At 41.3% G+C, this 17,430-nt stretch overlaps 1 protein-coding gene across 2 annotated transcripts in view; it reads left to right on the top strand.

The window, feature by feature from the left end:
- The window catches only part of iqsec3b (IQ motif and Sec7 domain ArfGEF 3b), a 62,572-nt gene that overhangs the window by 5,123 nt on the left and 40,019 nt on the right, over positions 1 to 17,430 (top strand). For both annotated transcript variants that reach the window (XM_021322174.2, XM_012873758.3), the window contains exon 2: positions 6,312 to 6,386. In XM_021322174.2, the coding sequence (XP_021177849.2) occupies positions 6,312 to 6,386 (75 nt within the window). The remainder of the gene's footprint in view (positions 1 to 6,311; positions 6,387 to 17,430) is intronic.

Below are 17,430 nucleotides of genomic sequence, written 5' to 3'. Positions count from 1 at the left end.
GCCCATAATTTGTTGAAAAGAAAGACGCGAGTCTGGCGACTTGCACGTCTGTCTGCTCTGCCTTGCAAAGGCTGTCAAAGCCTTTTTTTTTGTCATGACACAAACACAAACTTCAATATATTTAATTTAAATTCTAGTGGAAGGAAATATGCAGGTACATCTCAACAAATTAAAAAAAAAAGTTCAATATATTTTGTACCTCAATTCAGAAGGTGAAATTTGCATATTATACAGATTCGCTAGAGTTCGGACAGTGGCGCTGTTGGTAGTGGTGTTGCCTTGCAGTAAGAAGGTCCTGGGTTTGAAGTGAGTTGGCAGGACCTGCCTGTGCATGCATGGGTTCCCTTTGGGTACCCACAGTCCAGAAACATGACTGTTAGGTTAACCAGTGTCTTCAAATTGTCCTCATGTGTGAGCACGATTGTCCTTTGTGTGTCTGTGTTTCCCTGTGATGGACTGGCGACCTGTCCAGGGTGTGCCTCTTGCTCTATGACCGCGGAGATTCACAGAATGAAATATGTTAAGTCTCATTTTCTTATAAGTGTGATGATCACGGCATCCAGAAAATCCCAAATTCAGTGTTTTGTAAAATCTAAATATCACATTTTATAAGATCAATAAAAAAGGACATGTTCTATACACAAATGGCAGGCTTCTAAAAAGTGTGTTCATTTCTATGTACTCAATATCTGGTTTGCCCTGCTTTTGTATGAATAGCTGCACTGATGCAGCGTGGCATGGAGGTGTTCAGCCTCCATCGCACATAACATTTCCTGGTAGATGACTCCATTAACTGTGGACTTCACAAAACACAGTGGACCAACACCAGGAGATGGCATGGCGCCCCAAACCCTCACTGACTGCTGAAGCTTCACTGCTGCACATTAACCAATGCGGATTCTGCGCCTCTTCGCTCTTCCTCCAGACTCTGGGACCTTGATTTCTTAATGAAATGAAATCATCTGAAAACGGGACTTTGAACCACTGAGCAACAGACTTTCGTTCACTCCTTAGCCCAGGTAAGATGCTTCTGGCGTCATCTTTGGTCGGGTGGTAGCTTCCTAGGAATCCAACATGTGTAGCCCATGTGTAGGACTCATCCATGCATGGTGGCTCTTGATCTGCTGACTCCAGCCTCTGTCCATTCCTTATGAAGCTTCCCAAAATTTCCTCTTGAATGGATTTTACTCGGCAATCCTCTGAAGGCTGTGGTTATCCCTGTTGCTGGGGCACTCTCTCCTAACACACTTTTTCCTTTCACTCAACTTTCTACGTGGAAACCGCACTCTGTGAACAACCAGCTTGTTTAGCAAACCTTTTGGGTTTTACCCTCGTTATGACGGATGTCAATGACTCCTGGAACTCTGTGAAGCCAGCAGCTTTCCTCGTGATTGTTTAGGCCCTAATATGGCCATAACATAACATTGATAGTTGAAAAGGGCTTTTGTTAAATTGGTTTTATGCAATATTCACCTTTTCTGAGACACCGAATTCTGGGTTGTCATGATTTGTAACCCATAATCATCAAAATTACAAGAAATAAAGGCATGCTGTGTAATAAATCCATGTAATACAGGAGTTCAACTTTCTGAAATGAACATATTTTTATGATATAATTTTTTTAGATCTACCTTTTCATAAATGATTTTTCACATTATTTGAGATATAGCAATTGGAGAAGAGTGGGGTTTATTGTTTTCAACTCTTTTTACCCTTCGTTTGTGCACCACTAATGATCTGCCCTCAGTGGATTAAAGCCGTTGAAGCCTAATTTCGAGATGGTCACGACCCATGAAAGGGGAGACAGCAAGCATCTCTGGTCAGATAATACCAAAATGAAAGCTTTTCGCTTACAAACAAAATGCTACGTCAGGCAGAAAACGGACATTTTGCATCACCCTGAACACACCTTCCCCGCTCTGAAACACAATGATGGCAGTATCATGCTCTGGGGACTTTCGTTAGCAACGACACAGAAGCTTGTCAGAGCTGATGGAGGCGAACAATGACTCTAACCATGAGCTTGACTGATTTCATGCTAAAGTAAGAAACTTTGCCTGGCAGCAGTTTTTAAAGCAAACAAATTACAATGATCTCTTTAATCTGCATAGCAAGAAAAAAATTTTTTCCCCTAAATTTTGCCTAGTTTTACTTTATTATTTTTGTACATTGACAATAATTCAGTTGTTTGTCTTTTACCGGCACCACTGATGGGTTACAGAGTCTTGCCTTAGGAGACTTGGCCACATTATAGGGTTTAAGGATTTCTTCGCCACACTGCGTTTCCACAGGAAAAACATTCAAGAGGGTAAATGATAAATTTTTTTTTCAACACCTACACCATTATTAGGGTGTCTCTGGCATAAACGCCCCGTGTTTGCAGGGGTGGCGACGATAAGTAATCATAAGGTCTGTTGTGAGTTTCCACTTGAAAGAGCAAAAGTGAGACTGGGTGCACAAATGAAATAAAAAAAAAATGCAAACCTCGTTAACTTAATGCACTCTGTCTCTGCTTGAGAAGCGGCAGAAAAAAACCAAAACCCAGAATACCTGTGTAGAAACAAAACTCTACAAGCTAGTCTGTAGCCTTGGATCTCCTTGCCCTTTGACACATCTCTCTCCAAATTAGCAAGTTTACACGTAGGACTAAAATAGCTCTCTGCGACAAAGAGAAGAAAAAAGAAAAAAAAGAAAAGAAGAGGAAACATCCACAGGAAACAAAGCAAGTGTGCAGTACTTCAAGAAAAATATGTCGGCCTTTCTTCTGTGCAGAAACATGAAGCCAATTCCTTTATTTTCGTCTGAACCGTCACAATGACGACGCGTCGGCACCCCTTGAAGAGCTTTAAAAAAATGAAACCCACACAGCAAAGAGGTGCAGGAAGTTTGGATCTTTTCAGATGAAAGCATTTGCTGCAAACAAACTTCCACTTGTGCAGTACAATGCCTATTTTTTTTTTTCAACCGGCGCTGCGCAAAAAATGTCATACTGCAACATGTAAAGGCAGCCGTCAAAATCCAGCTTTAAAGGGAAATAATTCCTTTTTAGCCACCAAACTGTGAGACTCACATCAGTCTCATCCATCGCTAATGTGACGGAGGCTCTTTTAGGTTGCAGCGTGCGGCTTTACCATAAAAAAACATCACCTCAGCAAAGGCTATTATGTGGCTGATGCTGTTTGTTTGTGAGCAGTTGAAGAAAAACGGAGGGATTTGTTGTAAAGTATCGCCCAGGGCAGGGATTGGCTGAGCAGGGAGTTAATTAGCTTGTGGATCTGAGTAGCTGACGTGTTGCCAGACTAGGTGAAAATGTTCAATCTTGGACTTGATCTTGATGTCTGGCTTGGCTGCATGCCTTTGATGCTCTCACAAAAAAAAGAAAAAAAAAAAAGATTTGTTTTTGCACAATCTGAACAACGGAAAACAAGCACACATACAAGTATTCCCACCTCATCAACCTGTCCACATTCTATTGTGTAACGACGACAACACGTTTCACAGTACGACTGGGATGTTGTGTGATAGAACAAAAGCCAAGTAAGGCACAATTGTGAAGAGGAAGGCAAACGATACCAGGTTACAAGCATCTGTGAGTGTTTATTTTCAGGTTCTGAGGTTTGACTGGGCCGTTCTACCACGTGGATACGTCTTGATGTAAACCATTTCATCGCAGCTCTTACTGTATGTTTAGGAACCTCTACACCTGCTTCAAGTCTCTTGAAGCTCATAAAAGGTTTTCTTTCACAATGGCCCAGTAATCAGCTCCATGAATCTTCCTGTCAACACTGATTAACGCTCTCGTGCCTGCTGAAGAATAGCCTCCCCACAGCATAATGCTCTTACCCCCGTGTTTCATCATGGGCATAGTGTCTTCAGGGTAATGTGTGGTGTTACGTGAAAAAGTTACATTTAGGCCTCATCTGACCAGAGTGCAATTTCCACTTTTTTTTTCTGTGTGGCTTGTGCTAAATTGAAAAAAAAGAAGGGACTTCCTATAGCATTTTTTCAACAGTGACATTTTTCTCGCCTCTCCCTCATATAAGCCACATTTGATAGTCGTCCTGTCGACAGATTTTCTCTCGTGAGCTGTGGATCTCTAAGGCTCCCCCAGACTTAGCATGGGCCACTGCTTCCCTGAATAATCCTAAAACGTTCTCCAGCCTTTCAGTTTAGGTGGGCGGCTTGCGGTGCTTTACTCTTTCCATTTTCCGATGATGGATTGTGATATTTCAAGCTTGGGGTACATTTTCTTTTTATATAACCTAACCCCTGTGTTAAACCTCTCTACAACTTTATCCCTGACCGGTCTGTTATGTCCTTATGACCCACAATGATGATTTCTGAGTCCTTCACAGAACAAAAACAATCAATCACCTGTTCTGCTTTATACAGGTGGACAGTGTTTACTAAAATGTGTTGGTGACTTTGGAAGTTGCGCCGGGGTTTTCCAGCGCAACTTCCAAAGTGAGACACCCTGATCAGACTTTTATTTGTCACATGAGAACCATGTGTATACTTTTTCCCTGTATTATCCACAAGTTGTTGGGTTATAAAATACATTGAAGTGCATGGTTATAAAGTAAGAACATTAAAAAAAAAGTTCAAGGGGTATGGTTACTTACACAGGGCACTCTAATTAATGTATTTAACCTTGTAAATATTACCCAGAATAGCAGCTGCATGTGACGTGAGGAAGTAAAACATCAGTGAACGTGCCTTTGTTTTGTAAATGTGTCAAAGCAAGCCTGCTTAAGAAGGTTTTATTTTGGATCGATGAAAAATGAGGGACTAATTTCGTACCTGGAATAATAGCGGGCAGTTTATCAGGTTTTTCTGGAGGTTTTTAGGCGAGGATCAATACTACGTTTAAAAGCAACGGTGCCGGAAAGCGAGCCTTGAGATGCAGCATAAATTGTTCTGGAGATTTCTGTAAGCTCTCAGGCGGGAAGCTGATGGCAGAAGGGAAACGCTTTAGGAAAATTACAAAATGAGTTTGGCATTACGGATGGAAGTTTACGAAAGCGTTTGGTGATGTTGTATCAGGTCGCTGTTGACCAAAGACTTTTAGGAAAAAAAACTAATCTGGTTTTTTTTTTTTTTCTCGGTGTGTGGAAGTCGCTGTGAAAAGGTGGCTTTTTATAGCTCAGACTGTCACTCCTGGTTTTGCGCCGACTCTGACTGCCTGTCACTGTGACTCTGTGTCATGAGCTTTAATCTGAACCCGGGTCAGGAAACCAACTGTAGTGTAGCCAAGAATGTCCTTCTATGCCTCATTCGTTGAGCTCAGTGCAGAAGTACCTAATGTTCTTGACACTCAGACAGACACCTATGAAAAAGCCATAAATGCCTATCATCACGGTCATTTTTATGTCTGAAGAAATGGAAACTGTATGGCATTCAGAATTTAGAGGATGTCAATCCATGCAGCGGCTCGTGAGTGCATTTTTTTCCCCCTCCCTTCTTTCATTCTTGTTCCAGATAAGAGCTCCAGCATAATGCCTAAAATATGAATGCCAATGTAAAATGTATGAGAGACAAATGAGAAAGGCCAGCCGAAGAGGAGGAAGCAGGAAGCAGAGCTGGAGCATGCATCTTTTCAGATTGGGTTCAGGGGATTTCTGCTAAATCGCAGCTGATCTGACACATACACACAAACATATAAATACACCCGTTCTAAGCTTTCTCAGCCTAGAATTGACCTACATAGGACATTTGCCCTGGGATCAGCCTCAAACTGTAAAATGTAATGATACAATAATCCAAAGAGCAAGAAGAGAGACTCTCTAGGATCTTCTTTTTTTTTGTTTTTTTGTTTATTTGTTTATGAAAAGTGATCATCGTGTGCGGCACGGAGGCATGTTAAACAGGCGTCATCAGCAGACAGGATGACAACTTGTCATGTTAGCTGTTTGTTGAGATGCGCGATTGGCATCTTTGTTGGACTGACAAGGGATTTCATGATGGTCAAACTTAAAGAAAGCAAGGAGCTAAAATACTGTGGAGATGCGAGTATAATCAACACAACACAATGAATGGCAGCTGGGCGGGGAGCAAGGCGGGCGAACCGGGGAGGTTAGACCAATTATATCACAGGAACTTCGAATAACTAGAAGAACAACGAACACTAGGCAAACAGCGCCAACTATAGAAAAGACAGACATAACTCAAAATTCAAAATACGACAAACGTAAATCAGAAAGCCAGCAGGATCCCTACAGAACCTGTCCTTTCAGACCTGTCTGCCCTGCTCATTTTCTTCCTCCTGTGCTGACCTCTGCTTTTTTTCCCCCCTTCTCTCTGTCCTTCTGCAGGAGTGAGACCGTGCTGCATCAGTTTTGCTGCCCCGCCCCTGAACATCCGGAGACCGATCCCTCTGGTTCATCTAGGTGAGATCAGCTGCCTATAACAGACACTTTTACATTTCTTTTTTTTAGGAGGAGTGTTTATTCCACCATCGTATGTAAACCGACAGTCACAACACAGCTGGGTAAAGAAGTAGGCATGCCTACAGAGAGACTTGCAAAGCACAACTGTGTTAAAGCAGGTTGAAACGCGTACGATGTGCCAGACGGTGGTGGGACCAGCAATGTTGTCTGGTTCGGAGACAGTGGCGCGGAGGAAGAGACGGGAGGCGGAGCTGGAGGTAGCAGAGACGAAGATGTTGAGATTCTCTTTGGGAGCGTTGAGGAGGTATAGGATCAGGAATGAGAACGTCAGAGAGACAGCTCATGTTCGATGTGTCGGAGATAAAGCCAGACGGAGCTCTGTTGGACACGTACAGAGGAGGGAGAGAGATTGCATCGATAGACAGATGCTGAGGCTGGAACTGCCAGGCAGGAGCATTTAAGTTTTATTTGAGGTGAAGGGGTTTAATTACCAACTGAGGCACAAACAATTGATTTGGACATATGTTGTTATTATGGCTGAAAAATCTATTTAAGCTTTGGTTTCTTCCCCCAGAAGTACTTGAACTTGGTTCAAGAACTTGGAATCCTTAACATCCAGTTAAGGATTATAGCATATTATACTAGTGTTTACAAACATTATACTGGTTTCCTATGTTCTTGGTCTGATAAAGCATAATTTACATTGTCGCTCAGATGATAATAATCCATTTGCCCACGTTTTAGTTTCTCAGAGGTGTTTGCTTGTACAGTCATGCATATTGCAGCGTTTTCTCACATCATTCTGCAAAATCGGCTGCTGTGTTTTCTCTACATAACAATAAGTAATAAAGACACCTAGTGGTTAAAACGGGAACAACACGTACACAATGCCTTTCACGAACACCCGCCATTTACTCAACGGTCCGTTGTTGCACTGAATTTTTACTTCCACAGGATAGGTATATGATGTATTCTGTTTTATTTCTGGTCCGCTTCTCTTACTGGCTTCCATGTTAGCAGGCTGCTGCTCTTTTGCCAAAATAAAATACCAAATGCTGTGCTCTGCTTTGGGAACCCTGGGAGCTCTCATATGATTGGCTCAGGAACCAGGAAGTAAACACGGGCTACACTCTGAACCGAAGTAGTTCCGGACCGTACCTCTAGGTTTGAAAGGAGAAAAACTTTACTAAGACATTGTTGATGGAGAGGATCGATTGTTTATAGGGAATGTTACTTCCATCCCAGGTGACAAATGAGCATGATTTAGGTTGATTTTACAGTAAATATCTCACTTATTGCTTCTTTAAATATTGCATTTTTTATGCGAACATATGCATTTTCACCTGAGTATGTCATATTATCAATTAATAATAGTGTATTTTCCCCTTTCTGACAAGTTCATTCTCTTTTGCTTTACAACATAACTTCAAAGTAGCTTTTTTTATTCACATGACTTAATCGCGTGTGTAAATCTGGTGTATTCTGTCTATGTGTTTTGCCACTGTTAGCCCACATTTCCCCTATTGTGGGACAATAAAGGTATTTCTATTTTATTGAACTGTAATCCATATAAAAGAAGAAGAAAAAAGGGATTTGCTTTTTCATGGCTTTCGTGAGAATAAATATTATTGCTTATGAAGTTTTGATTTGACATTTGAAATATGAACTTATACATATTCAGAATAACCAACAGTAAATTTTTGAGTCTAGGACTCCAGATGTGCAAAGAATAGTGCAAAAATGCAAACGTGAACTTTATGTGTAGGCGAAAGATGACTGCAAACAACAATGCCAAAGTATAAAAAACATTAATTCTCAAAATTCTCAGGTTTATTTGTTATTGCACATGAACTTTTGATGTGACACCTGGAATGTCAACCTATGTTCAAAAAAGCAATGCAAACGGGAACTGCATACATACTCAGAAAAAAATATAAACATGTTCAAGTCAGATATGAAAACTATAACAACATCACAACAATGCCATAATCATAACAATATAACTGTATACCACTACAATAAACTTAACTGATTGCTCAATATTTAACTGCACTCTGGAACCACTCTAGGGGGAGTAGGAGCTGGCTCACCAGGGTCATCCTGTGTTTTCCAGCTCTAATGTAGTGGTAAGTGGTGAGCACAGCCTTGAGGACCTCTGCATCTGCATCTTCCTCGTGAAGGGATGACTGGAACCACTGCAGGAAGGCTGCTTATTACCATAGAGAATCCTGATAGAGATGGGAGAAATCGTTGAGTTCCACACTCACATGTACCTCTATGAAGCGTAGCGCCCAGGTTGACATGCTGGATGGTCTATATATTGACAGGAAGCACAGATTCTGAGCTCTCTGTTGGCATTAAAAGTTTTCAGATTGAGCAAATTTTGGCAAAGTTGCAGTAATACCGCTTGGGACAAAGAAAACGAAGCGCTGGCGCTTTAGCTTTAGCCAGAGCTTGACTCTAATGGATGCAAAGCCATGATGGATACTGCCATGGATGATGAAGCTGATTGTCTTCAGAGCTTTAACTTTTGTTCATATTCATTTTAGAAGTTTTTCTTCTTACTGGTTGTGGTGGTTATCCACTACTCATATAAATGAGTTTAATGCTGTATTCGACTAACATCACATTGCAAAGTTGCGTGATTTGCCGGCACACTGCCACCTCATGCAGTCTGAATTGAAACTGCTTCAGCTTATCTAAGCAGCTTCTCTACTTCTGACAGATGAACATTATGATTTTTATCTTAATTTTTCACTTTGGTTTTCACTTAGTTGAGCGTGATAATATGAACTGTACTGAAGGCACATGATGGCGTTAACTGGAAGGATTGGACCAATAGAAATCTGTCCGGGGTCATTTTGGAGGAGGCAACGGCTGATTCTTCAGGTTCCGAAAACCTCACAGGGACCTGAAAATCAACTTAATGGACCGCATCGATCGGAGCTTATTTCATTTTTAGAGCAGCTCGATTAAAAATGGTTGCTGGAGATCTTGATGATGAGATCTGGACATTCCAGTCAGCCTTGGTCCTTTCCCCAAACCACTTCCACGTGTTTAATTGGTGTCAGATTTCCCTGAAATCCATGCAGCTCTCTTGCACAAGGCTCAAACATTTGGCTGAACCCAAACAGAACGCAAAATCAACCACTTCTGAAGGACACGTTTTAATATACAAAAAAAAAAAAAAAAAAAAAAAAAAAACAACAACAAAAAAGATGGAAATGGTATGCCTTTTGTTACTCAGTTCAGGGGGCTCTGGTCGGGGACACTGTAATGCCAAAGAAACTGTAACCTGTTTTGCACATGTGTGCAATAACAACACACAGTGCAGGTTGATCACAGGTCTAGAGGAATGTTTGTTAGCATCAAACCCTGCCTTAACAGATACGGTTACCTATTGCCCAGTGTGTTTATAAAATTAGAAAGATATCAAAAATAAATAAAGATGATAAAATAACTGGTTTCAGGTGCATTTATGACAATGACAGCTGACAATAAATCACTATCTACTCAGCTCACTGTGCGCCCTTGACGGTGGGGAGTGGGTCACGGCTTTAATGTGGTGGAAGAAGAAAGGCTTTCAGGAAGAACGTCGGCGAGCTCTGCCATTATGTGACGTCACCAGAGACATTCTTATGAGAAATCTTGTTTTCCAGAGGATGGGTTTTATTTTGATTTGACAACCGTTTTACAACTAAATAGCAAATAAATAAATAAATTAAAAACCATCATCATAACTTGTTCTATAGATAGTAAACTATATTTAAAGGTAGTCTGAGTAATATATGCAGGAAAGTCTGCCTTTTGCCTTTTAATAACCCCTTTGAACAACATCCAACACCAACCAGCTGGTGAGTGTGCGCGGCGCTGAACTGGTCCATGCGTCGGTGTAGAGCGGTGTAAATTCAAGGTTAAGCAATGCAGCTGGATGACTAAACGTGTGGCAAACCTATAGCTCCGTTTTGCCTTCAAGAGCAACCCGTAAAAAAGACAACAGCACTATCAAAGCGGCCATAGCAACCCTGAAGTGACGCAACCGTTATCTCCACCATAGTAACTGGAGAAACTACAGTAGCCATTTTAACAGCATGTTTCCTGAGTGGGCTATGTATGGAGGGTGTGAACGCGCAAACCTTCGCCTGAAGGCGCGATCGAGTCGTGTCTTTTCCTTTTTAAGTCCCCTACGCGTTGCTGCATCTTCATCTGCAGCGGAATCTACTTGATGCTTATTCCTTCTCATTTTTTTTTTTTTAATTTTCTTTTTGGCCTGCTTTTTGGAAGACCGCGTCTTGTGCACTCGTCGCACCGCGGTTATTTCCACCTCATCCCACCCCATTAAGTTTATTTCTTTCCTTAATACCACCATCTGTCAGTCTGCCTGGAATCCCTCTCTCTTCTGTGACGATCCGAGGACTTAACTCCCACACCCCCGCGGCCCCGATCGCACGGGCTAATGGCACAGAGGCAGCGGGCGTCCAGCTGAGATGATGAGACCTGGCGTGGATCTGTAATGCCAACGGAGCTCATTATCATCGCCACCCTCATCGCTATCATCATCACATGAAGCCGCGTGTCGGTTGCGGCCCTTCGCCGCCTCTACGTTGTCTACACACTCTGGATCCATCAGCGCACATTTACCACCCAAGAAACGCCCGAGATCTGCCCACGGCCTAACCCGCCGTACCCCTTCCCTCTCGGGCCCCCGAGCTTTAACTGTGTAGGTGTGCGTTCCCCTTCGGGGGGGGCGCGCGGGCCTCAAAACAACACGACTTGACAAGCGCTCTCTCCTCTCGTCCCCCTGACGACGACGCCCGTGCGGGCATTTGTACTCGCTGCGTTTGTTGCTGCTTCATATGCTTCGCGAGAGACAGCGAACGCAATGCCCCTATCATCGCGGAGGCTCTCGCCTGGCCAGATGCATTAATAGCTCAGGTCTTGCTTTAAAACCCCTCTAATGTATTCTAATGTACTCTAATGTATTCCGATGCAAAGCTGGGCATGGTAGTGTTTTAATAGAGGTTTTGATAGAGACAGCCTCCAGCGGGCGCACACCAACACCCAGCCTGTAACTATCTCCCTGCTCTCCCCATCTTCCATGTGGTTATCTCCCCCTCTCCTCTTTTCTGGCTCTCTTCGCCGACCCACATCTCAGCCAACCTATCCTCTCTGGCCCCCCCCCGTCTCTGACTTCTTCAGCGAGCCACGCCACAGTATACTTCGTTTCACAGCAAGTCAGGGAGGAAACAAAGAGGGACTTAAGTGATGCACTCATTATTTAAGCATGAGCTGGCTCTTAATTCTCCCCCTGTTGTTTTTAGCTCTTGTTTCCGTTTGTGTAAAAATGATCAGAGTAAGCAGTATCCGGTCAGCACACAGAGATTCCACAAGCATTATACGCGCGCACGCGGGAGTGCACACAGTTCTGAGACCTTCAGGGTGTGATCGTAAATGTGTCTACTGTAGTGCTGCTTTGTGCTAAAAGTTCGTTTTTCACCCACCCTTTGTTCAGTTGTGGTAAGAATTTTGTGAACAGGAAGGCGAAGCTTTATGCGTGTTAGAAAATCTGGATTACTGGAAGGCCTAAGAGAATAAGGGCGTTTGTTGTGTTATGTCGGCAAATTACTTAAGCCCTACATGGCTTTCGCAGAATTTTGATAATGCTACCATGTAAAAGAACGTTGTACCATCTGTGTCTGGGATTAAAAATGGAGGATGGGACTCTGACCTCTGGGAACATCCTCCTCCACCCTTGACACTGTTGATTTCTAAGGGCTTATTTGGCCTGTTATGACATTTTTTGATGGTGTTCAGCTTCTGGTTTACATCATTGAGATGATTTTACATAAACAGAGCCTTGATAAAGTATTCATGCTGCTCAATGCTTTTTTGAAAGTCATAAGGCAAAAACAAATCATCATTTGGGGATTATTTTGGTGATAGAATAAAAAAAAAGAGCTTTATCGTGAGGCAAAGGACAGTAATACATGTCCCTCTCTTTTCTTTTTACATATTACTAATGGAAATCAGAAAGTGTGTTGTGCCTCACTGAGTCCATAATTTGCAGAAATGTCTGCTGTTTCAACTACAGCTCCAAAGCCTTTTCGGTGTGTTTCTGCGTTACAAAACAGAGTAGCTCAAGCTCAGTCAGATTGCATGAATCATGCTTATGAACTATTTTAATGTTGTGCCACAATTGCTCAACTGCATTTGTGTCTGCACTTTGACCGGACCATTCTAACACGTACATACATGTCCAGAATTATTCATACCGCTGTCAGATTTGAAGTTTAAAGTCATCTTCTATATTTGTCAACATTTTCCATCCTACTGGAAGTAGTATTTATGTTTTAGAGTAACTCACACAGAGTTCTGACTTGAGACGTGAGCTCATTTTCAAAGATAAAATGTCCAGTGGAAACCAAAGATAAGAAGGGTTTCATTGCTGTAACCTCAATGAAGATTTTTCCATTGACTCATTAGAAGGTATAAACAGTTTCTAAGATGCCATGTTTTTTTTTCAAATAGTATCTTGAATAAAATGTAGATAAAAACAGACCATTTTTTCAATATTTGTACTTTAGTTTATTTTTTATTATGTTTTGAGAGATGCATTCCCCATTTCCTTTCAAAAACAAGCTTGTTTGTTAACTGAAAAGGAGTTTATATCTATATCTGCCAGGGGTTGTATCCCTTGAACTAACCCCCCACCCTCCCCATTATAGCTCTGATTATATGTTTAGTGTTGTTGTCCTGCTGGATGGTGAACCTTTACCACAATCATCATCAGTCTTGTTTTTCTTCCAGGATTTCCCTGCATTTTAGCTCATCCATCTTTCCAACTCCGATTAGCATCAGTGTCATTGCTCGAGATAAGCATTCCTACTTATCTTATGTTTTCTTCTATCATTAAATCTTAATAAAACTTAATGTGACTTCCTGTTGCTCAGCTTAGCTGAGACAGAAAGCTTAGCACAAGCAGCGGTTCAGTTCAAAAGTTTGCTCTGAGGCAGGCAGGTGGTACTGACGTCTTCTTGTGGTAGTCGTATGAAGGTTCCCCACTCACGAGGAACTGGGTTGCTGAAATAAAAAGGGTATGAATGCAAAGTACCAGTATCAGTGGAGTCATAGTGGGGTTTCCCTTAACTTGTTCTCTGAGTCACGGCTGACTGGATTGGCATGACATTTCAGTTAGCAGTATTTTTGAAAGCTTAATCCCAACAGCGGAACGCGGAGAAAAGCCTACCTAATAATCTTTTTATTTCCACGCAGCACACAGACAACGAAATGCTCATCCAAATGATGTCATTGCCATGGAAACACATTAGCTTTCAGAGCGTCATATATGAATTCAGCCTTGATCTTAATAGTGAAAAACTGAGAGTGGAGCAATGCGGGTATTGCAACAGTGCAAAAAAAAAAAAAAAGGGGGGGGGGGAATTCATAGCTCCTCCAGTATTTGTCCTATACAGTATTTGTCTAAGCTTTTTTTTTTTTTAAATGAGATACCGTAAGACTTTCAATTCGGTTTGATTTGATGGTGGAGCAGACTGACACTGGATGCTTGTTGCATAGTGTTGGCAAAATGTGAAAGAGATCCAGTTCCTAAGCATAAGAATGCTGTGAGAATGAAAAAAAAAAAAACAAGTTGAAAATCTTTTTATTGCAGCAAAATGCAGCATGTGGTTCTGCTTGTGCAATGCTCCCTTTTTTTCTGCAGCGTCTCTAAGCTTTTAAATCACCCTGGCACAATGCAAGAATATACAGGGAAACATCAGAAGAAACACAGGGAGTTTTGCACGGCTAAATAGAAGATTTACTATTCTATTTGTGCAAGCCAGTATCACGGAACAAAGATGGGATCCTTGGTCCAGTTGTTACAAGCGAGCAGAAAGCGTATGCAACCCCATAGAAATCTGACATGAACTATGTAAGCCTCCCTTTTCACAGCAACAAACTTTCTGATGAACCACAACACGGTTATGATTTAACAGCGTGTGAAGCTGTGAGTTGTACTTGTGTCATGAGGAATAATGAGAGAAAAACAAAAGCTCAGTTTCAACATTTCCCCCTTGCACAAAAGATTGCTGAAAGACGGCTAGGGGATCAGTTTAGGACTAAGGTGTCAATGAGGTTTAGGTTAGGTATGTACTGGTAATGGTTAGGTTTAGGGGTAGGGTTAGGCAATAGAAACAGTTTAAAATGAATGCAAGTCAATGGAAGTGAAGGCTAGGTCCTTAATGACTATTTAAAACAAGTGTGTGTGTGTGTGTGCGTGTGCGTGCATGCCTAGTTGTTTGTATGGCTGGACGATATAGAAAAAAAGCGTATCGATAAAATAGAAAACATATTGATCGATATCAATAATTATAAAAAATTTCAAAACATAGATTTAAATGCAGGCCTGGCCATTTAATGCTGTTGCTTTATGACTTATATTAAATAAAGAACTCTGACTTCAAACACAACCCTCTTATTCAACCGACTCTTTACCAAACTGTAAATCTTAAAAAAAGGAACTCTGAAGGTTTGGGACGCAGCATTCCTGTGTCTGTGTTTGTGATTGGTTGGGAGGATATAATTGCTGCAGTATTAACCTACATGGCTAGAAAGCAAAAGAAAGGAAAACTGTTCTTGTATTGAAGTTTTTGTTGACCTCTACTTTGTATTGAACCACACGTCTATCGATCAATATATATTGTCATTGAATTATCGTCCATGCCTAGATGTTTGTCCTCTGTGTCTCTGCGTTGCCCTGTGTGGCGGACTGGCATGCTGCCCAGGATGGACCCCGCCTCTCGACCAATCACCGTTGGAGATGACCACAGCCTCCCTTGACCTTGCAGGATGAGCAGGGATGGACAGTTAATGGATGCATGGATTTAGCAAAGATGTTGTTTCACTTGGTCGAAGAAAACGTGTAAATGTTTCTGGAAAGTGAAAAGCTGGTCCCATAAATGTAATAGAATAGGACAGCCAACCCTGAATTTGAATATGTTTGTACAGGCTAAACTGGAACAGAGTACAATGTTCCAATTTAGCCTGTTTTCAATGCAAAAAAAAATATTGATACATCTGGTATCATTGACTCATTTCACAATCACAAACCCCAATGTACCTTGTAATGTTGGCGATGTAGGCGGATGGCCCCCACCCCAACAATGTAAAAATAAGATTCAAAAAAGGAAAAGAATGGTTTAGTCCATTGTACGAACAGCTAACACTCGGAAACAGACCCATCAGTGCCGTCAGAGGAGCAGCGAAGTTGTCTCTATAAAGCACAAATAACTGACCTCCAGTAAGTAGCCACTTAAAACGAAAGACATATGGAACACATCAGCATTTGGAATGGGACCGCATTTTTATTCTCCTCATTCCTTCAGCTAAATCATGTGACAGACTGAGGTGTAATACCTGGAAAATAAAAACTTAAATTCTTTTGAAATATTTGAGCTTTTTTTTATGGTAACGACAATTTTTTTAATATCTAAACCTCAGAAGAAGAGTTTAAAATGGGAAGGAGGGTTTTCACACTGAGCACCACTGAGACTGAGAGGAGAGAAAAGAAAAAAGAGCAGAGCAAGTGACAACAGACAGAGCAAGAAAGAGCAAACAAACAAAATAAAAAATACCGAAAACACAGACATTTATTTGACTATGGTGGAGTCAACCAGTTGGATATTTGCCAATTCCAAATCAAATGATAAGAATGACCATCTGGTAATGTGCAGTTTTTCTTTGGCACCCCCTACAAAAATTGCTCTTGAGAAGTCTTTTTGTTTATTGTCCCTCCTAACAATGAAATTAGACTTCTTGCCCTTGGTTATCGATCACCACAAGGTAGTGCACAGAAGAAAGAAAGAAAGAAAGAAAGAAAGAAAGAAAGAAAGAAAGAAAGAAAGAAAGAAAGAAAGAAAGAAAGAAAGAAAGATGATATAATGATACAGGGTTTTCAAATATAAGAAACAAAAGAGCGACGAGTCAATACTGTATAAAACCACCTTTGAGAGTATTTTTCTATCAGCTTTCCACATTAAGAAACTGATTTTATTGTTTATTGTACTTTATAAATGACCCAAATTTCATTCAAAAATATGTGAACTTCCATTGTGAACTCTTTCCTTGGATTTTCAATTGGATTGTGGTCTGGATGCTCGGACATTCAAGCACTATGAACTTTATTCTAAGCCAAACCATTTTAGCTCTGGCTATATGCTATTGCGGGAATATAAAGCTCCATTCAAACTACCAATAATCTTTTGAAATCTCTTGGAGGTTTTCTTCCAGGATTGCCTTGGATAAAGCTTTACCATTTACCAATGAGAGGCTTCTCCGCCCCGGCTGAAGTAAAGTATCCCCACAGTATGATGCTGCCACCACCATGTATCACCATGGGTGTGGTGTGATGTGGGGCGTCACTTTTCCTCTGTACATATTGTTTTGCATGTAGGCCAAGGAATTCATTTTGGTCTCATCCAACCAGAGCCATTTTTCTGACATGTTTGCCAAGCCTCCTACATGGTTGCAAACTTTACACACTGAACTTCATATGGCTTTCTTTCAACAATGGCTTTCTTCTTTCAACGGCTTTCTTCAAAGGCCAGATTTGTGGAATGCACTGGGTGCTTTTAGTTTTCCTGTCAACAGATTCACCACCTGGTATCTGTAGCTCCTCCACAGTTAACATGGCTTTTTTTGATGGGTTAGGACCAGCGCTCTGTATGGGAAAAGCTTGGATAATTTAACTCTTGGATGCACAACTTACCAATACCTACATTCTTCCACGAGCGGGGTCAAAAATGACCCCAATTAAAATCAATGTGTTTTTGCATTAAAATAAAGATATTTCTCTCGTTTTGTTTAAGATGATGTATTTCGTTCAAGCAAAAGAGTAATTTCGTTTTTTTACATGTACATATTTTTACATTTCATTGGAATTTTAGCAGTTAATCAACAAATCATGGTTAGTCCGGTGTCAAAACAAGTTTGTGTGTCCCTATGTGAAAAAAAAAATAGGCATTCTGAGCGGCGACATGAATCCTGT

Source organism: Fundulus heteroclitus, chromosome 2, assembly GCF_011125445.2.
Source record: "Fundulus heteroclitus isolate FHET01 chromosome 2, MU-UCD_Fhet_4.1, whole genome shotgun sequence".
Taxonomy (NCBI): Eukaryota; Metazoa; Chordata; class Actinopteri; order Cyprinodontiformes; family Fundulidae; genus Fundulus; species Fundulus heteroclitus.
The sequence above is the reverse complement of the archived record's forward strand: the minus strand, read 5'-3'. Positions and strand labels throughout refer to the sequence as shown.